General features: G+C 45.8%; 1 protein-coding gene across 1 annotated transcript in view; it reads right to left on the bottom strand.

Moving 5' to 3' along the window:
- The window catches only part of Tbc1d9 (TBC1 domain family member 9), a 105,915-nt gene extending 83,762 nt beyond the window's left edge, over nucleotides 1-22,153 (bottom strand). The window contains exon 1 of the mRNA XM_052729613.1: nucleotides 21,911-22,153. Within this exon, the coding sequence (XP_052585573.1) occupies nucleotides 21,911-22,040 (130 nt within the window). The 5' untranslated portion in view covers nucleotides 22,041-22,153. The remainder of the gene's footprint in view (nucleotides 1-21,910) is intronic.
- Between the last annotated feature and the right edge of the window lie 518 nt (nucleotides 22,154-22,671).

Raw genomic sequence — 22,671 nt, forward strand, 5'->3', positions numbered from 1 at the left:
TACGGAGGAAAGATTCATTTTGGGTCGCAGCTGTAGATGCTTCAGTCTGTGTTTGGTCAGGCTGGCTGCCTTAGGGCTTGAGCTGACCCAGCCCATCAAGATAGGAAGTGTGGGGAGATGGAGACTACTCCCTTCACAGAGGCAGGTGAGGAAAAAAAGACAGAGAGAGAGAGAGAGAGAGAGAGAGAGAGAGAGAGAGAGAGAGAGAGAGAGAGAGAGAGAGAGAGAACGTATGGGTGCCAGTACCAGGTCCCACTATGCCCTGTCAAGGGTAAGCCTCCAATAACCTCCCTTCCTTCCACCAGGCCCTGCTTCTTTTCTAAAGGTCTTTATTAACACATTATTGGCACGTATGTAACGTATTTGATCATACCAACCCTTTATTCATGTCTCTTGCCTTCACCTGCTGACCCTTTTCCCAAATACTCCTCCTCCTCCTGTCTGTCGGGGTTTCTTGCTGTTGTTTTGTTTTGTTTTTGGTCTCTCTGTGTGTGAACCAATGATATTAATTTGGACTACTTATGAAAGCAAGAGAGGGTCTTCACAGGACCCAGTGGGTCCCACTTGCTTGAAGTGTCTGGAGTAGCCCCCGGCACCGCTGACCAGCAAGGAAGCCTTGCATGCACAGGCCTTTGGGAACAATCAAGGGCACTGACGGACAAGCCCTAACAACCACTTTATTTCTCTCCAGAATGTCACAGAGCTTTTGCCCAAGCCCCACCCTCACCGTCCCACCCTCACTTAAGGTACTGAAAAGCTTTTGTTTACTACTAAGCCAGTGGTTCTCAACCTGTGGGTCACAACCCCCTTGGCAAACCTCTCTCTCCAAAAATATTTACACTACAATTCATAACAGTAGCAAAATTACAGTTATGAAGTAGCAATGAAAATAATGTTGTGGTTGGAGTGACCACAGCATGAACTGGATTAAAGGGTACAGCACTGGGAAGGCTGAGAACCACTCACTGCACTAAGCCACGAATCCATCCTGAGTAGCTATTTCTCACTGGTCTACACTGAGTCCTCTACTATAAACAGCCTGATGTGTTTAGATGGGACTCTTGAGATCAAGGTACCTGATCAAGAAAGTGTCACCCACATTCAAGCAGTACAAATCTGGTATCATTTAAAACTTCCAAAGGCACCCTGACAGATAATGAGTCTGGTGGCAAAGTCTAAGAGATATCTAAAAAAGGACATGTATCTGTTTGTACACCAAAACCATAGTACACCAAACCAGGCATGGGGATATCTGAACACCATAGGTAACAGATATGAAAAACAGATTCTCCTGCCCCAAACATGACCAGTGCAGACAGACCTTCCTGTGACTGGAAAAACTGGGGTCCACTTAAGACATGCTTAGAGCCTCTGTTCTAAGCAAGCAATCCACTAGTACTGGCTTGTCATTGATGAACTCAACTTAAATCATGTCTGTCTTTTTAGGGCGATCAGATACACAGTTACTAAGGTCATGGAGCTCTTTAGAGTACTTTTGCAGTTCTGTAAACCCGAAGGGGAAAGCAGAGGGTTGATGAGGACTCTGGACAGATTAGAACCACCACCTTCAGCACTCACTAGCAGAGGCACCACGGACTTGGTCCCATCGTGTTCCATTCAGGGAGAGCGGGCAGTGTTACTCACTTGGGATCGCTGTGTCAATCAAATGACAGCATGCATCATTAGGCCCTGGCACAGGGCTGGCCGTTCAGAAAGCCCCACCAGTTACTAATATCACTACGACATGACATTATTATTACAAATTGTTATGGGGAATCTCAGCCAAAATGCTGAAACGTCTGACTATTTACTACAAAGATAAAAGGGTTCTGAAACCACCAAGATGACTGACTCACAAGGGGCAAATGCTTTGCAAGCTGCTGCCTCTCTTGTTGAATGAACATTTGGGCTCAAATCCCACATAGTAATGAGAACACATATACTGCCAAAGCACAAAATCCCTCTGGAGTCCTGAGTCCTCTGATTCATGACGGGGGGGGGGGGGGGGGGGGGGGGGGGGGGGGGTGGGTGGGGGGGGGGGGCACCATCAAAACCCTAAGGAACAGAATTCCATTTTATCACCCTCTCCCTGTAGCAAACAGCTGTGGCTAGTGGAGTCTGGTCTCAAAGCCAGGCATCCTCTTTTCCCTGTCCCACCCCAGGCAAATGTTCCTTATGTGGTGCACACCCTGCCAGTGGATCCACCAGCGCTCCTTCAAGCTCTCCCTTCTAGGCAACAAGGGACAAAACAGAAGGACCGTCTGATCCGAGCTTTGCTTCCCCACTCGCTCCTCATTCTCTTTAGCTGACAGTAAGGAGACTGTTTGGTCGGAGCATTTTGCCTTTGTAAATGTAAATAGCTCCAATGTATAGTCCCTACTTAACTGTCATTTTACAGATGAGACCGAGTTGGGAAACAATTTGTCTCAGATCATACTAGTTTGGGAGTGAGAAGTGGGTTTCTCCTCCAGCACTGAGCAATCCCACGCCCCTGAGCACTGTGTGCACTCATAATGCTCCCTAGACTAGAGGCAGGTAGCAGTGATCTCTACCTCCAGAGCTGCTTGGCAGTCTGTACTTCCTGGTGGTAAAGTTCAGTAAGGATGCCTTTCTCGAAGCTCAGTGCCGGACTTGCTCAGGTTGCGACTCCAAAGCCATAATCACCAGACTGCTGTCCCTTGAGGCAATGCCAGCAGAAACTGTAACTCCGGCACAGCACTGATAAGCACATGAATAATGTATCTGATGTAATGGGTTTTGAGTTATTAGAGGGACATGGGGTTAGGACGGGTAGATCAGACCTCAATATTTGCAGCTGACTTCCAGGACACAAGTCTCCAGGGCAGATGCCCATCCTTGTCAAGGACCTGTCATAGGCTTTCTTTGGAAAGGAAGCCAAACACTAATAGCTATCTTGGTACCGTTGCAGACATGTTTGCATTGGAAGATACACCATCCCTGAATAGTCAGACATTGAGGTATCCCAGCCTCCTGTAAGACTTTTGAGAAATCAGGACACCTTTCCCAACTAGGACACTAACTGTCGAGTCACCCCGCTCCTCCAGTCCTAAATAAAGCCTGCTCTGTTCCCATTAAGTCCTTACTTAATTAGCTGAAATACAAATCAGGATGTGGTGCAGTACTATCTGTTACACTATACCAGTTAAACCTCATCCAACCAGCAGCCCTCTGAAAATTGTGACCATATGCATCACGGTGGCACTGTACCTTTGCCAGTGTGAGTGACAGCCACCTCCACTGGACACAGACTCCCCCACTTACCCCGATGGATCCTCATCATCTCCCCAGTGATGGAGTTGTAAGCACATCAGTTTTCACCCGTCACCTCATAGTCCTAGAAAGACTAAAGGCAGTGTTCCTGATGGAAAGACAGACTTCTGTAATCAAAATTATGCATTCACCTAAGGTGGGCTAATTAAAGCTCATGTGGTCATTCAAACTATCTGTAGAGAGGAGTTTCTCTGCCCAATAAAAAGTTTTTCTTTTTAACTTTTTCTTTCTAAGCATTTAACATTTAGGAAGCTGACCTTTAACCTTTACATGCATCCCTCCCATCCCCCCACCTTGTTCTCCTTCAAACAATGATTTGATTTTTAAATACCAGGAGTTAATAATACCCAGGTACTAATCCTTCCTTCACTTATCTGCTGTCAAGACCAAATCTGCCCAAAAGAAAACAAGTCTTTCCAGAAAAATCTCTATGGGAGATACTTTCTGGGGAAGACTGAACTAATCCGATGCCTATTAATTTCAGAAACTACCTTACGGCACGAACCTAAGCAACATGAAATTCTCACCGCCTGTGTCTACACACTCATCTCTCTGAAGCCATATCTTCCGGCCTGCGCCTATACTCCTAGACAAAGGGCCTCCAGACAGCGGCTAATGGCTCCCTCGCCACTTCCTGCCTTGACAGGCTACTCAGAATCTAAAAGAAAAGAGTATCTCGAGGTGCATGGAACGGCCTGTGCCTTCCATCTACTTCTATGTGTGACATAAAAATCATGCTTTATGCTCTCTACAAAGCCAGACACAATCGTCATTCTGCTTCCTGGAGATTAAGAACAAAGGCCAGGCTATTTACATCCCAGATGGTTACCATGGTCAATGCTTTTCTGTCTCCTTTTTTCTCCCTTCTGGTCTCTCCCTTCCTTCTGAACCTAAGGAGAATCTGCCACTGATGAGCAAGATCACTTCATTTGCACACTGATCACACTGGCTCCATGCTGCCAGAGCTGCTGGCGGCTGTTTCCTGTGTGTGGAAGATGGAAGAGAGAAGATGGAAGGGTGTGGAATGTGGAAACAGAAGACGGATGCTACAAGAAGAAAGAAGCTTGTGAGAGAACACGGGATTCTGACATCATTCCCATCGTGACTGGCGCTTTTGCTCCAAAGACATTCCCAGGGTCCTTTCAAAGATGAGTGTCCTCTAAGCGACTGTCTACTTTCCTAAGGTTTTTTGTTGTTGTTGTTTTTGTTTTTTATGAATGTGTGTGTGTGTGTGTGTGTGTGTGTGTGTTGCTGTATGGGCAGGCATGTGCCTGTGGGGGGAGGGGCTGCTGTATGGGCAGGCATGTATGTGGGTGCATGTGCCTGTGTGCACCCAGAGGCCAGAGGAAAATATTCTCTGCCCCTCTGTGTAAGCATTGTGGGACTTCTAAAACAAAGATCTAGCTCCTAAGAGTGAGGGGTAATAAAGACACTCCAAGGACACCCCCAAGTCAGTCCTCAAAATACTGTATTGAAAGTGGATCATACACAGGAGCAGTGTGTATGCATGTGGCCTTTACAAGCATGCATGCTCCAGTGTATTACAACTAAAACATGGGACTGCATATGGTCCTGCGGCAAACTGAAAGGACCACACAGATGAAGGTGTGAGATGTGTTCTGTGTTGGTCGCCAAAGGTTTTCATTTGTTTTTTAATTTACTTTAAATTGTGTGTGTCTGTGTGTGGGTGTGTGCACATGTGTGCAGGTGCTCTTGCAGGTCAGAAGAGGATGTTGGAGGTGGAGTTAGAGGAGGTTGCCAGCCATCTGATATGGGAGCTAGGAGCTGAACTTGAGTCTATAAAGTACAGCAAGTGCTTTAACTGCTGAACTGTCTCTCCAGAACCTGCAACCAAGTTTTTACGGGCACCTAGAAAGGGATCATGAGCCATTATAAATGTGTCCATGAAGCATGCAAACCAGGGTCCTGAAACTGTGACAATGTCGTGGAGAAGTCATGTGGGCAAAAACCCCCTCTGCAGCTGGGATGATAATGGCTGGATCACAGGGCTCTGGAAGGAAGGGTCCCTAGATTTACTGCTTTATAAAAACGAAACAGCAGGACGGAAACACCACAGGATTTGCTGTCAGGTGGGCTGAAGGAAGAGGGAAAGTGTGTTTACCTAGGGAGTAGGGAAGGGGAGGAGGCCAGCTGACCAGTCTTTGTAAAGGTAAAGAGAGCACACGGCATGTCTTCCTGAGGTGACAGGTTACATCCCATCCCTACCGAGAAGCTGAGGAGGTCTGGTTGCAAGCCAGATTCACAAGAGAGCTTTGCCATTCTTTCCCCAGAGGACTGAACTCCAAAAATTTTAAGTGGGGAATGTGGGTTTGAACCACAGGCTGCCCCATCCAGCCACAGAAGTCACAGAGCTGTAACTCGTGACAGTCGCTGGCCAATGACAGCACCCACATGGAAGGCACAGCCTCACTTACCCAGCCTCCTAATTTGCATAGTCAAGGCTCCATTTCTGAGGCCTGAGTTTCCCTTGCTTCCTTTCCAGGTTCCTCTTTCTTTTTCTCCTTTAGTCTCTTCCCTCTAATCTCAGTCAAAACAAAGCACACAGCAAAGAGATGTACTTTCTTTGAGCACTTAGCTTCCTTCCTGGTCACAGACTATCAAAAGTCAACTCCCTGGGTTGTTACAAAAAACACAATCAGTGAGCCAGACAGTGGTGGCACACACCTCTAATCCAAGCACTCGGGAGGCAGAGGCAGGTGTATCTCTGAGTTCGAGGCCAGCCTGGTCTACAGAGAGAGTTCCAGGACAGCTAGGGCTACACAGAGAAACCCTGTCTTGAAAAAGAAAAAACAAAACAAAACCCCAAAACAAACAAACAAAAACCCCAAAACCAACCAACCAACAAACCAACCAACCAACCAAACAAACAAACAAAATTAGTGTCTCTATGGACGCCTCAGAAGGCCTGGAGCACAACACTTCTATAAACCTTATATCCTCTGCTGTTAAGCTTCCTGCATGACAACTGCTAAGTTCAGTTAAAAACAATAACACAATCATGTACTAACGAAGAAAAGACAGCTACAACAGAGCGTTCATTTAGCTTTAGACACCTCAGATTTGAAGATTTATTACAAAGATGCTTCTAGAATTAATGTGTTCTACATTTTTCATTGTAGCAATTGACAGGTCAATGTGTTAAAATGCAGAGTGTGAGAGAGCAGTGACCTCATGGTTGTTTTAGTCACAGAGCCCACATTAAGTCTAAGACCCTTTGATTTTTTTTTTATTAAAGATCACTTTAGCTAATAGATTAATAAGGTTCAAAAATGTATTCTGATGATTGAAATGCATGTGATTTCTTTCACTGGGAAGTGTTAAGGCCAGGCGTGGTAATGCTTCCCTGCAATTCTAGTGCTCAGAGGGCTGAGGCAGGAAGATCAAGAGTCCAGGACCAGGTGAGGCTCAGTAGTAAAGGCACTGGCCGAAAGCCTGCCGGCCTGAGTTCAATCACAGTGGAAGGAGAGAACAGACTTCCTTCAAACTGTCCTCTGATTGCCACACGTGCATGATGGCACTCATACACACACGTACACATGTACGCACACTCTCACACACACATGCACACATGCACACACACATGCACACACAAACACACACATCTATTACATACATCAAATGCAATAAAAATGTTAAAAGAGTTCAGAAGAAGCCTGGACTTAAGTTTCATTGTCGTTAATCATCGTGTATAATCTGGCAGTGGGGGTGGAGAAAAGAACCAGATAAGCAGGGTTCACCTTTCTTGGCTGAAGTGTAAACAGAGATCACATCCTTAATGCTGTATTTGACCTTCAGTCAAGCAAACACCTGCCCAGAGAGTCCCAGAATAATGAGACTGAGAAAGCGAGCGTGTTCCGGTTCACATTTCCCAGGCTGGCGCCACTCCAAGGACTAGTCACCTGACTTTGTGCTCCTTGCTCCCAAATCAAAAGAGTCGATTTCACCCAGATGGCAGTTTCTCGTCACAGTCTGCGGTGGGGATTTAGGAGGGTCTTGTGCCTCTGAGAATTACTGCAGCTTCAAACAAACCAGATCACACAGGACGGAGACAAAGAAACATAAAGCAGCTCAAAGCTGTCTTCAAAAGCTGTGTGGTCACCAAGACCGCCAGGAAAGAGGACACAGAGAAAGGCACAAAACCAAGTCATGGTCCCAGCAGACGATTAATCTGATGATGGCTTTGAAGTCGGTCAGCTTCTCTGCAAATTTACTACATTACATTACCTCATCCTGCTCTGGAGCAGGTTTCTCCATAGTGAGAAGAATATGCACGCATAGCCGATCGCAAGACACACTGGGCTAGCCACTACCTCATCATAACTATAAGGCTCACACCACAGGTAGGCGATGTACCATCACAATGAGGCATGCTATGCATGAAGAGCCATGACAGAGGGGACAAGGCTCGGTGACCTGAACTTTATATCCGCATGTGACGACATTGGAAACTAGGCCCCTGCCCACCTGGGAAACTGTCCGTTTTCTCTCCTTTGAATAGGCCCGAGTTCACTCTTCCCACATGCTGGCACCCTTGTGCTCTAACAGGATGGAGGGTCTTGTCCCTGTGAGCTGTGCTTAACTGATCAAGAGAGCAGAGGGACCCACTGGGCCACTAACAGATCTCCTGAATGGATCCCACAGCTCAGAAACCCAGCAATCGAATGCTCACCGAAAAGCTGTGTAAATAACCTACGGCAAACCTGAAATGCCATTTACAGCAAGCCAGAGGTTGGGGCGATGGCAGGCCACTGCAGAAAGTGACCGGGCTGTCCTCAGAGCTGGGCAGAACACACACTGAAGGGCAGGGGTGGAAGCAGGGAGGAAGACAGGAAAGCAGGCTAACAACTTCCGGAGGCCCCATTTCAGCACTAGGGAGATCTGGAAGTCTTAAGTGTCTGCAACCTAACTACACAGTGTGTGTGTGTGTGTGTGTGTGTGTGTGTGGTGGGGGTGGGGGTGGGGGTGGATTGATCTGAGATCCTGTCGCCCACCCAGTCCTCTCCCTGGTCATCAGTGTGAGAGGGAATCTTTTGTGTGAAAAGGAGAGAGGAGAGAAAAGAGGCGAGGGATGGCAGGAGAGAAGGAATGTCTAAGTACTGTTTCCTGGCAGGGCTGTTTGAATGTCCAAGCAGGAAGATGGAGAGAACAGAGAAGAAGGGAAGGAAGGGAGACATGAAAAGGAGTTATGTAGAAACAATGAAGTTGTGCTTCAAAATTATCTTCTCTGCAAAGCCTGCACCCAACATAACCATGAACTATGCCACACAGAGAGCCATTCACCTTAAAGTCACACAGAAAGCATTTACTTTAACAGGTTGTTTTAAGAATGCGCTCTCTCTCTCTTTCTCCCTCCCCCTCTCTCTGTCTCTGCTCCCACCCCCCAACCACAGACCTCTTCAGTCACACACACTGGTGTGAGTGAATTACAGCAGCCACTCTGAAGTATCTACCTAAGAACCCGGGGCCATGGGGCCACGGGAGGAGGACAATGGGCTGACAGCCATAAAGGCTCTTTTTCACAAATTTATTGCTACGCCTAATTCATATCAACTGTGCCTATTAGTGGGTTTTGCTGAAGCATGCCCATATGTGTATAGGCTGCACCTTGGGCAGTCTTCCCACCACCCTTCCCACGGCTCCTCCACCTCCGACCTGTCTGGTCCCCTCACCATCCCTAGTTGTGTCTCTGTTACTTTCAGGGCATCTTTTTTGTCATTAATTATCATTCCGATTTCCCTCATGACGCATGAGAGAAAACTCGCAGTGCTTAACTTGCTGTATCTGAGTTTAACACAACGACCTACAACTCGATTCATTTTTCCTGCAAATGACAAGACTCCATTCCTCTCTATACTAGGTAATATTCCATTTTGTCTAGGAACCATGTTTTCTTTATCCATTTGTCTGCCGATTCTCCTGGCTATTTTGAGTAGGTCCACAATAAGCATAGGTGGGTGGGTCTCTTCTGCACCCTGACGTCATTGCTTGCAAACACACCCACCTGTGTACATACAGCTGGGCCACATGACCAGGGTTGCGTTTTATGCTTCCTTATAATGTTCGGGGGATTTTTCAAAGCAGGAGCTAAAAGGCTAGTTAGCTGCATGGTAGACAAACAAACAAACAAACAAACAGAATCCAAACGCAAAAGGAAGCGAAACTTTGCAAAGCATATTGGCCACAGCAGGGGCAGCAAGCTGTCTGCTTTGTAAAGAGAGTGTGGCAGAAAAATAGAGCGCGGAAAGCTATGCCAAGATGAACATCCGAAAAAAGGCAGCGCAGAGAAAGACTGGCTTCCGGAAACAAACGGCGCATGCTCAGGCCAGCCTGCGGAGAAAGACGGCGTGCCCGCCCGTCCCTGGGCTTCATGTTACAGATGGAGCTTGCTAAAGGAATGTGGGAGCTGGTGCTCTGTAAATGTACTATAAAGGACTAGACACCTCCTGGCCCGGCGCTTTGGGGTTCTCTCAGCTCATCAGTCCGTTTTCATTCTTGCTGGTGCTTTCCTTTTTATTAATAAACTGTTTATTTCTGATCGTGCAACAGTGGTCCAGTTCTTTGCCATAGGATACAAGAACCTAACTACTTCAGCAGGGACTCAGATCTGCTCGTATAGTGAAAGTACTGGAGACAGGTAGAGCCCAGAGACAGAGAACACAAGGAGCTGAAGAGCTACCAGGAGCTTCTCTGCTTTGCCTCCAGCACGCTCTGTGCTGTGGCGATGCCTGGCTTCAGCCTCCAGCTCAGGGTGGTACCCACCACAGCTGGGAGGATAAACCACCCAAACCCCTGATGTAAACAGCATCAACAGACGTCGTGGGACCCTGACCTCCTTAGACTGGCTCCTCTCTGTACAACCAGCCTGGACAGTGCATGCGACATTCTGGGGTCTGAAGTCTGTCAGCCTCTCAAATTCCTCACACATCCGAGGGGGAGCTTCCAGCTGTTTGCCTCTTGACTAATTTCTTAGGTGAGTTTGCAAGCACCTACGTGATGTCAAAGATCCTTTCAAATCCTCTGTGAAGTAGACACATTTGTTGATGCGGACTCTGAGAGCAAAGTCTCACGGCAGATCGCTACGGGTGACCAAGCTGAGACTAAGCGGAGGGGAGAGGGAGTAGACTAAGCGCAAAGAATGCTCCTCGCACTTACTCATTATGAAATTTTTATGAGGCAAGTGTCACATCGCCATGGACTACTACATACAAAAGTTATGAAATTATTAAGCTCCATTAGGAGCTAGAACAAAATTTAACTGACAGACACATGTATAAATGTATATATATATAAATAAATATATAATGTATAATATATACTATATATGTATATAATGTGTATATATAATATGTATATATTCTTAACAAACAATGAATTGCTGTGTTCCTTAAAGTGGCAACTTTGATAGCACTTAAGTTGCAAGATGAAAGCATCTACTTAGGCAGCTAAGAACCAGTCAAGGCTTTAAGAACGTTGCTGCTCTCGGGCAGTGGTGGTGCATGCCTTTAGTCCCAGCACTCGGGAGGCAGAGCCAGGTGGATCTCTGTGAGTTCCAGGCCAGCCTGGTCTACAGAGCGAGATCCAGGACATATTTGATGACAGTTTATCAAATGAAGACTTTCCCTTCATTTGGTGCAGAGACATTTCCAGGTAAGCCAGCAAATGCTCTCGCTGGGATGAAGCCGTCTGAAACAGCCTCAATCTTCTTCAGTCAAGTGGTCTCTACTGTTCTCATCTTTTCTTGAGTTCTTCACCTGGTTGTGACACTCAGCAGCAGAAGCCAGCCTTGTCCTTGTGTTATATGTCTGTGAAGTTCGAATTCAGCCTCGCTGGCCCTCAAGCACATTTCTTACCGAACAGGAATTACACTCTGATTTGGGCCAACAAAAACCTGCCACCCTCTCTGGTGACATCCATCAGGCTGAAGTTCCTAAGTCCTAACTCACCCGCCATCCAAGAAGCCCCTAAAGCTACAAATGGAGTTTTAGAATCTCTCACTTTGGTAGAAAACCATGGCTGTCCTTAGGGTCTCGAATGTGGTGGCTATAACATGGAACTTAGATTAACACAAACCATTTGTCTTAGTCTTGTAATAAATGTAAAAAATGTAGTCTCAATTCGACTCCACTATGAGCTACGGGACTGAGAACAAGCTCTCAGACTCTCTGGACCTTAGTGTCCTTTTCTAGAAAATGATGGTCATGGTGTCTGCTGCACATATGACATAGGGAATGTGTACCCACGTCCAGTCTCGAGAGTAACTACACACACTGGACCAGATGTACCTAAAAGTAGCAAAAAAAAAAAAAAAAATCAGAGACAAATGACCTCCCCCTAGGAAAAGAAAGGCTGACAGGAAGAGTTGGGCACTGTGGGAAGGAAAAAACAAAACAAAAAACAATCACTTGGTGAGGCAAAAGCCACGTGTGCTGTGGACCAGCTGAGATCCCACAGAACTATGAGCAGATGGACAGGACAGAAGTCACTATCAAAACGGGAGCGGGGCTGATGATGCCTGCTCACTCTGAGAAGTTAAAGGTGTACAGCCCAATGACAGCAGCAGTCAGCAAAACCACCCAGGTTGGAGCTCAGCTTCAAATTGTTATAAGTATCTAAATGAAAGCAACTTTAAATTGTAACTAAAAAAAAATTATTTTATAGACAATAAAGCCACCTTCTCCTGCACCGGAGAGAGAGTTCAGGGGTTAAGCTCACTGACTGTTCGTGCAAAGGACTAGGATTCAGTTTCCAGCACCCAGAACCCACATGGTGGCTCACAACCATCTATTACTCCAGTTTCATGGGACCTGACGCCCTCTTCTGGCCTCTGTGAGCACTGCATGTAGTGCACACACAGACCACTCTCAGATACACGAAATAAATAAAAAAGTTTAAACTACCTTCTCCTAAGATTGCCTTCTCCAAAGTAGAAGTATAATCACCAAAATAATGAAACAACACAAAAGCACCAACAAAAGCGAAGAGAAACAGCAGGAAAGAGGATGTGGAGGGCCTAAGAAAGCCGAAGTGAAAAGGGACTCTCAGAAGAGCAGCATGGACTCAGAAATATTATAAACCAAGACCGAGAACTGTGGTATACGGAAATTATAAAAATAAACCAAATGGAATTTTCAGAATTGAAAAAGTAATTATATACTTAGGTTAATCTCCTTAAGAGGAGATTAAATACAGCAAGAGAAACCATGAACTGAAACAGATCAGAATAAATGAAATATATAAAAAAAAAATCAGTATGTGATATAAGAAGGCCAAGAGGAGAGATGGAGAAAATGGGACACACACACACACACACACACACACACACACACACACACACACACACGCACGCACAGTGGTGGCAGGAGCATCGGGGCAGCATCGGGGGTGGGGGACTATGTAGAGAATTTATAAAACCCAGTAAGGAGCTGGGCGGCGGTGGCACACCCCTTTAATCCCAGCACTTGGGAGGCAGAGCCAGGCAGAACTCTGTGAGTTTGAGGCCAGCCTGGTCTACAGAGTGAGATCCAGGACGGCACCAAAACTACACAGAGAAACCCTGTCTCAAACAAACAAACAAAAAACCCCATAAGGATTAAAGGAACTATACTGTCCCCAAATGGGAGTTGTTTAAAAAAAAAAAAAAAAAAAAAAAAAGAAAACCACCAATCTTAATCATAGCAAAAAACTAGAAAACCAAAGTCAAAGAAAAAACCATAAAAGCAGGTAGAGAAAACATGACCCAGGGGCAACAAAGTGACAGATTCTGAGGGACAGTCTGCTTTTTCAGAGAAACCATCAATTCAGAAGACAATGGACAATGTCTAGACCACACTTAAAAATCTGCAGGTCTGAGAACTAAGACTGTCCTGCTAGCACGTTCCCAGAGAGGAAAGGATGCTTTTGGGGCAACAGAAGATGATTCCAGAATAAAGATCAAGGTCGGAAGATGTAGACGAAATTCTAAACAGTCTTGGTAAATGAGAAACACAGAGCCAAATATAGAGGAAATAGCCAAAGAGATCAGAGCAATAGCCATGACTAGCTTTAGCTTACCACCAGCAGTAGCTTCCCCAGAGAGAGGTTTTTCTTGCTGGACTTGTGTTTTTATTGCCTTCCTGTTCTGCCTTCTCATTGGCTCTAAACCCAGCCATATGACTTCCTTGTCACTGTCTGTCTATACAGACCTCCTGGTCTCTATGGTTAGTACTGGGATTAAAGGCTCGTGTCATCACACTTGGCTGTGTCCTTGACCACACAGAGACTCTGCCTGCCATGTGATTGGATTAAGGGTGTGGGCTACCACTGCTGGACTTCTACTTAATGACTATTTGACCTCTGATCTCCAGGCAACTTTATTTATTAGCACACAAATGAAATATCGCATTCATCACAAATAAAAATCACCACAGAAGAACATTAAAGAAAGAACAGTAACTGTGGGTAAATACACTGAATATTTCTAAAAGCAGCAGTGACGCGCTGCTGAGGGGGCTCGGAGGCGAAGAGCACGGGCTGCTCTTACAGCGGGCCTGGCCTTTGGATGCCAGAGCCCACACGGTGGCTCACAACTATCCTTAACTCCAGTTCCAGAGGGTCCAGTGCCCTCTTCTGACCAGGCACATGTATGGTGCACATACACACATGCAGGCAAACAGCCATACAGATAAAATAAATCCAAAAAAAAATTTAAGTAACAATAACTGTGTACTCTTGGGTTGAAAATATACTAAGAAATTAAAATGTGCTGTAACAATTTGAGGGCTGGGGGCAAAAGAGTTAAAGTATTCTAGGATATTATTTATTTATTTATTTATTTATTTATTTTGGTTTTTCGAGACAGGGTTTCTCTGTGTAGCTTTGCGCCTTTCCTGGAACTCGCTCTGTAGACCAGGCTGGCCTCGAACTCACAGAGATCCGCCTGCCTCTGCTTCCCGAGTGCTGGGATTAAAGGCGTGCGCCACCACTGCCTGGAGGATATTTATTACTTAAAAAAAAAAAGATTAAAAGAAGAAAAAAATCATAGTGCCTATTAAGCAGATGCAGTGGCCAGACCCATAATCCCAACACTCAGGGCTGAGTAGGAGGATCTCAAGTTCAAAAATCCCAAGAAAAAGTAAAAAATGGGGCCATGGAGATGGCTCAGTGCAGAAAAGCACTTGCCAGACGGGCCAGACAGCCTGAGTTCCATCTCCAGACGCCACAGGGTGGAAGGAGAAATGACTCCTCATGCTTGTCCTCTGACCTCCACACGTGCACTGTGGCCTGTGTTCTCCACCCCACCCCAGACACACACACACACACACACACACACACACACACAGAAGCAGACACGCGTGATGGTGATGATGATGATAATAATAATAAATAAAATTGGGGAAAAAATTATTAAAGTTAAAAAACAAAACCAGGCAGTGGTGGTGCACATCTTTAATCCCAGCACTGAGGAGGCAGAGGCAGACGGATCTCTGTGAGGGCTACATATCGAGACGCTGCCTCAAAAAACAAACAAACAAAACTGACAATATACATTACTAAGTCAAAATTCTTTTGTAATTTCCCTTTGTTTTTGCACTAAAAGAATACTGGAGTACATACAAAACTTTCAGCTAAAAGAGCCTTTAGCAAACATAACATTAAAAAATAATAGCTCTCACATCCCACTTCAAAGCAAGCAAGATGAATAAAAAGAACACAGAACAGGTAGAAAAAACAAGAAAGCATTTGCTTAAACGTATCACGGTAAGCTTAAGCTCGATTCACGTATGCACTGACTAACCAAGCCTGCTGGAGGCCAGGGCTTCAGAACGGACTGGGGAAGGGAACACGGCAAGCTACTGATGGGAGAGATGCACTCAACTCACAAGGTGCTAAAAGCCGAAGCCAAAGCTCAGAGTTTGGTGTTGACTCCTGCAATTCCAGGATTGGGAGGCTGACACAGAAGGATCACCTCAAGTTCAAGGTCAGCCGGGGCTACATAGTGAAAACCAGGCCAGGCCAGCCAGAGTTACATAGCAAAGTCTCAAAAAATTAGATTTTAAAAAAGTGCTTGCTCTGCAAGCCCTGACAACCCAAATGCAATCCACTTGACCGAGTCCCCAGAGCCCAAATGAAAAGACCCTGTAACTGCACAGCTCCACACATGCATGCACATTCATTCTCTCTGTATATAATAATAAAATTTAGGAAGGTAAAACTTCAAAAGAGAACATATCACCACTAACCAAAGAAATCCTTGTAACTGTAATAATGGAAAGTAAGTCAGAAGACACAGTTCTTCCGAGTGAGTAAAGAATTCAACTTGTTAGGAACATGCTGCAGGTATGACTACCATCAATTTGTCTACTGAGACCGCCTGCTTCAAAGAGCACAAAATAAAAAGTTGAGGAAGAAGGAGAATAGCCAAAACAGTAACTATGATGGGTACTCAAATAAACTCTCTGTAATTACAGAGCTCAGTTTTATTTATTTATTTATTTATTTATTTATTTATTTTGGGTTTTCAAGACAGGCTTTTCTTGTGTAGCCCTGGCTGTCCTGGAACTCACTCTGTAGACCAGGCTGGACTCAAACTCACAGAGATCCTCCTGCCTCTGCCTCCTGAGTGCTGGATTAAAGGTGTGTGCCACCATGCCGGGCCAGACTTGATCACTGAAGATACTAAACGTGACCAAATGAAAAGGAGGAACTGCTGTAGCGTGTTCTCAACCACAGCAGGCTAGCTAACGCACAGAGCATCCCCCAGCAGGAGGGAGGGCATCACAAGGAACCTAGTGTCTGTAAAGCACTGGGATCGCATGACTACCATCCTGACTTCATTAAAACGAAGCCCAGGATGACTGAAAATTAGGAACGACACATCTAAGAAACGTGAGATTTTACAAAATGAGAATGGAAAAGAAAATTATTTTGAATGAACTATCAAAATACTCCCAATAAAAACATAGCTGTGGAATGCAGGTGTGTACAACCACCATACCATTCATAGTTGCCTGAAAATCACAAGTATTGAAAAAATAAAACTTTCAGTATTATCAGATGCTGTGATTGTATGAATAGGAGCCACAAAAGATTGTTCAGATAAATTGCTATTTATTTATGCCGACTACTTCTAGATATAAGGTCATAACGCTACTGAATATTTCTAGGTCCCAGTCCAAAACAAATGAGAAATGAATTTTTAAAGACATGATATCCAACAGAATTAAAATATAGCCCACTTAAGAATAAATCTAATAAGATTTATTCTTATAAATCTTATGAACACAGAAATCTATGCTTTGTTCGGAGAAAAGTGTGTTACCAGTTCAGAGGTCAAGCTCAAGTGTTTTTCAGCATCGCTTTCCTAGCACAGTTTTTTGAGGCAAGGTCTCACTTATTGGCTAGCCTGGCTGTCAAGTAAGTCTCAGGGATCCTCCTCAGTCCTGGGATTAAAGGTGAGCAGTACTCCTCATGATCTGTACATGGGTGCTGGGGAGCAATTACCCACTGAGGCCTCTCCAAGATACTCAAAGAAATCTTACCAAATCTAAATAAATAGAGAATACCAATTTCATGGCTTGGAAGGCTTGAAGTGTAGATGCAATAGAAACTCATCAAAATCCCAACAGTTTTTATCTTTGTTGCTACAGTTGTTTTCTTGGGTAAAATTTAAGAAACTGATTCTAAAATATTATAAGTATGAAAGCCAAAGAATGGGCAACAAGTTCCTAAAGAATAAAGAACAAGATATGAGATGTGTTCTACTCAATCTACTGAATATAAACCCTAAAGAAAGTATAGTGTGGTTGGTAGAAAATTTACTAACAGGGAACCAACAAGGCCCCACAGAGACCAGGCACATTTGGGCTCTTGCTTTAAAATAAAAACAGACCTGTGCTGCAGTAAGAACACAATGGAATCTCTGCTAAATTATGCCAGAGTAAACATGTCCACACTCCCCCCAAAATTCTTAAGTAAAAACTTGACTTCTACTTTACATGATAAGCAAAAATTAAATTCGACATGAACTTGGAACTTAAAACTGTGAAGTTTCTGGGATATAATAGAGATTTGTATCTTCTAGGTGGAAAGGACTAAGTTACCAAGGCAGAAGAAAGGACTAAGTTTCCAATGCTAAAGCCCTCACATAGGGGAAAGGGATCTGTAAAAGATTCAGATGCCAAAATGAAAAACCTACTCTCACTAAGGAACTGAAAAAGCAAAAAGGAAAATCAGGATTCTACCACACTTTACACAATGGACTTATCTCTAGAACATTTAAAAATTCCTGCGAGTCAGTAAGAAAAGGACAACTCAGTTGAAAATGGCTAAAAATTATGCAGCCATGTCACCACGCATCTTGAAATGGCCAATGAGTATGTGAGAACATAATCGACGTCATCAGTTAGAAAACACGTTAACTCCAGCACTCCGTACTCCTACAAACCAAGATAAAGCATGGGGCCACTGGTACCACAAAACAGTGACAAGCTGTAGACCTGGTACCCATAAGACCCCAAGGAGCCGCCGAGGTTTCCCCAGCAGTACAACAGACAAGCAGTGGAGAAGTCAGTTATAGTAATTCATAAATGGTTTTTACACACAGTACCAAAAGTAAACAGCGAGGGCCACGAGCAACAGTGTTTATGAATATCACCAACAAACACGGAGAAGAATCCATGGTCTGAATCCATTTCTCAACAAAGCAAGAACGAACACACTTAGAGAACCAAAGTACCATGGTTTAGGGGTATGTTCTTTGTTGGAAAACAGAAGAAAAGCAAAGTCCTGTTTAGCAAAAGGCGTGAGACAGCTTTTGGGGTTAAGGGAGGGTGGGAGCGAGTGTGACACACTGGGGCGTTGTAACAGTCCCCTTTCTGTCCTGGTGCGTTTGCAAACTGTGCACTTCATGGTAAATTCTTGTATTCTGCACCTCATTTTGTTTAACTTTCTTTATACTTAAAAACTTTCACTTAAAAGTGCTTAAATAGTTGGACTGTGGTGGCTCATGCCTTTAATCTCAGCACTCAGGAGGCAGAGGCAGGCGGATCTCTGTGAGTTCAAGGCCATCCTGGTCTACAGAGTGAGATCCAGGACAGCCAGGGCCACACAGAGAAACCCTGTCTTTAAAAACCCCAAAGGGAAAAAAAAGTGTTAAAATAAATAATTCAAATTCATGTACAACAGAAATCTTCATCGATAACTGTGCATAGCATCTTTAATGGAGTAGCTTCCTTTTTTCCTTTTAAATTGGCAAATGCCCCCCACTTTAGTCCACTATTACTTTTTTTTTTTTTTTGGTTTTTCGAGACAGGGTTTCTCTGTGTAGCTTTGCGCCTTTTCCTGGAACTCACTTGGTAGCCCAGGCTGGCCTTGAACTCACAGGGATCCGCCTGGCTCTGCCTCCCGAGTGCTGGGATTAAAGGCGTGCGGCACCACCGCCTGGCTCCACTATTTCTTTTAAAGATTTACTTATTTATATATATGAGCACTCCATCTTCCTGTACATAAGCAGGATAGAAGAGGAGATCAGATCCCATTATAGATGGTTCTGATCCATCATGTGGTTGCTGGGAATTGAATTCAGGACCTCTGGAAGAGCATCCAGTGCTCTTAACCACCGAGTCATCTCTCCAACCCTAGCCCATTTTTTTTTTATAGCTTTCTGTATTTTTTGTTTTGTTTTCTGTTTTTAAGAGTCTGTGTAGCCTAGGCTGGACCTATGTAACCAAGGATGATATCAGAACTATGTTTTAAAGACTTTCCTTGTTTTTAGTTTTGTGCACGTGTGCCTATGCTGAGTATATGCCACATGTGTTTGAGTGCCGAGGAGGCCAGACCGGGCATCAGACCCTCTAGATCTGGAGTTACAGGAGGCTGTAAGCTGTGTAACATGGATGCTGGGAACTGAACTCAAGTCCTCAGGAAATGCAGTCCTTGCTGGGCCCATTTGTGTGTGAGTGGGGGGGAAGGTCCTGGGAACCCAAGTCGGGCTCCAGGCTGGGCAGCAAGCAGCTTTGTCCACAGCACCATCTCACAGGCTGACTCTGAACTCTTCATCTCTATTTCCTGTGCTGGGATGATAGAGTCCACCACCACAGGCAGCTTTCTGTGGTGCTGGTAATCAAACTCAGGGCTTTGTGTTTGCTAGGCAAGCATCTACCAACTGAGCTGATCCCCAGCCCTAACTTCCTGCCAGTTACCATGAGGACCACCCATGGAGCATTTTTGGCCAGTTCAAAGTGGACAGGTTTCCTTTCTGTCTCAATGCTCGTTCTATAAAAGTCCTAAGGTCTTCCAGAAAGTCTCTCACAGCTGACAACACAGGCTGTCTTCCGTCTTCACACACCTGTCCTTTGCTTTTCTCAGGTCTCTCAGGGCCACTAACCCAGATTGTTCCCTTTTCCCCATGGCCTCCCTAGCCCTGGTGGCCAAGACTAACAGCGCGTTTCTCTCCTTATGAAGGAAGGCTATGGCGGCCATTTTCAGTCAGCTACTTCCTTCCCTATTCCATCCCTGGGAGGCCTCCCTGCCCAGCTGGCTTCTGTTGGACTTTTACGTTGATAGAAGTTGGAGGGCAGAGCGGAACAAGGGCATGTCCACCTTCTTGCTGTGATCTGTGTTTCGGGCAGGAGGAGGTTTCCTCCAGGATGGACTGCCTCCTCCTTGGCTCCAGCATTAATTTCTCTGGTCCAATCATTGCTTTGTGTCTCTTAGGCCTCCCTTGCTTTCACTGACTCAGATACCAGCCCAGTCTCTGTCTTCATAAGTGCTCCATAAACCCTCCTCATTTGGTCAAAGTTGGCCTCTGCTTTTAGGCTGGGGCCTTGCACACTGGTAACATTAAATGGATTTATGTGATTGTCTTATCATTTGTCACCCACTAGGCTGCAAGCATCATGACATTGGCACTTCTGAAGTCGCCAATAAACACTTGTTAATGATTTAGCAATTTAATGAATGAACTCACATGATTACATTCGAGACATAGTACGACTATTTTAAAGATGTTCCTGCTATGCTTGAGAGAGTACCAGACCAAACATTCTAGTATCACTGGTTGAAAACAGCTTTTGTTGGCAGTGATATCTGTACTCTCCAAGATAATTTCAATTGTTGCAGAAACAGCCTCTGCAAAAGCAGTGGAGTTCTCAACTTAACAACATAGAATTCTAGCTTCATAGACTACATCATCAACGACAGATTCTAAGTGGACAAGATGAAATACCCAAACGGACTCCCAACTGGAGTACTAAATATTAGAAAAGTTTAAGTGCAAAGGACTGGGAAAGATGAATATTAATATACGATGATACAGAAAGTCAAATTCAACAGGAAATGCTTTGTCAGCATGGAGCTTACTCACATTTTGTTGTTCCAGGTTTAAATGAAGGTAATCTAGGCACGTCCCAAAATTACAGTGCAAGAGACACATTAAAACGTATGGTTCAAGACCTTCTACAAAATGACCTGGAGCATTCCGAGTCCAGTTCACTAGTCAGAATCTCCATAACAAGGTCTGAAACTCCACAGATTTTCTTTATTGTGGTTTTTTAAAAAAGGGCAAAAACCATCAGGTTACCTACAAGCCATTGCTTGCACTAGCCAAGTATTTCAGACCTAGGTATTCTCTACCAGAAAACATGTGAATTTTCATGGGGAGAAGCCCAGTTTGTAAACATCACATCTGTGTGCACGCTTCAACAGGAATTGTCATGTCACAGCAGGCCGTTGTAAGAGCAGTTTACCTAACACTGACACTCTGGGAAGGTAGTCTCAACTCCCGAAGATTTCAGCAGTTCGTCCCTTTCTGAGGCCTCCTTCCTAGACAGCCGTCTAGCTGTTTCTCTAACTTTTTAGTGATATTAGAATATTTACCAACAGTGTAGTCATAAGAAGGGAAGGTCCAATATCTCTAGCACCGCAGGAGTTCAGTATGATCTGTAACCTCCCACCATGCAAGTCAACTAGTTAATAAGCAAGACCTTTCCAATATGGGAATACCCAGATTATGAGTGATTGCTAATTACCTTGATAACACCTTGTTGAAGGAGTTTAAGAAGTAACTAACTCGTTAAATGTAGCTATATGGCCAGAGGCAGATAACTTGCTTTGTTTTCTGTCGAATCCCATGCAACAAAAGAATCCATTTTCCTTATTCATCCTCATAGGTCATATGAATATAGGAAATGACCACATCACCCTGTTAACAGATTGCTTCCCTGGTAACCAACGAACGGGTATTTTACACCTGATGGCAGTGATTGCCCGTAAAGTCAGCTGAGTCCAAACTAACCATCTTCTGTCTCTCTTCTCAATACATTCAGCAATATGCTAATGGGGGGAGGTGTGCAATATGACATTCGATTCTTCAATGATAATGCTACATTCACTCATTGCTGTTCTCATCTTAACCCACTTATGGGTCACCCAGTACGCAAAGACCCCATCTCCTGACAGGGTCAGGAAAGAGATATTTCTCTCCTAGTTTGAAAAAAAAAAAAAAAAAAAAAATCACAACTTGAGATGCCTTCCAGGCACCCAGGCCCCGGGGACCGGGCGGCGTCTGGGGTGTTCGCAGCCAGGGCCCGGGCGTAGCCTCCCCGCAGTGCCCCGTCCTTACCCGCCAATCCGCCGCCGCCGCCCCCGTCGCCCCCGTGGCCCTTCCTCCGTTGCAGGATGAAGTAGGGGTTGGCCCGCTCGGTGATCCACAGCGCGTTGGCCAGCAGCACCTCCTCCGGATTCACCCACATGGTCCCGGTGGCCGCGGGCAGTCGCACAAAGGGGCCCGCACACCGGCGCGCACTCCCGGGCACACGCGCGCCCGCCCGGCCGTGGGTGCGGCGGCCGCGATGGCCTTCAGCAGGCGACGGCCCGCGGCGCCTGGCCCGCGACAAAGACCCAGCGGGCGGCCGGGAACGACGACGGGGATCGGGACCGAACAAGCAGCATCCTCCCCGCGGCGCCGCACTCGCCGGGCGCGCAGCCTCGAAGCGCGGCCCGGCCCACCGCGGCGCGAGCGAGCGAGCGGCTGGGCTCGGTCTCGGGGCGCGGCGGCGTTCAAGGGCGAGCTGGTGCGGGGACCCGAGCTCCCAGGCTGCCGTGGTCTCCAGCTGCCGCCGAGCCCGAGATCACCGTTCGTGGACACCGCGTGTCGGAGCAGCGAGCTGGAAGGACGCTCCGGACACTGCGAATGAATGACGACAGCGCGCCTCACTCGCCGCGAGCCCGAGTGACCGCGCGTGGCTCCGTGCGAGCCCGGTGGGGACCGTGTGCGGAGCGCTGGGCCCCACGCCCATCCCAGCGGGGAGGACGCTGCCCGCCCGCGAGAGCCTGCGTGTAAGCGTGTGTGTTCAAGGCTGACGCTCGGCGGGACAGCGCCAC

This window comes from Peromyscus californicus, unplaced genomic scaffold (assembly GCF_007827085.1).
Source record: "Peromyscus californicus insignis strain IS unplaced genomic scaffold, ASM782708v3 Scaffold_8__1_contigs__length_139910024, whole genome shotgun sequence".
Classification (NCBI taxonomy): domain Eukaryota; kingdom Metazoa; phylum Chordata; class Mammalia; order Rodentia; family Cricetidae; genus Peromyscus; species Peromyscus californicus.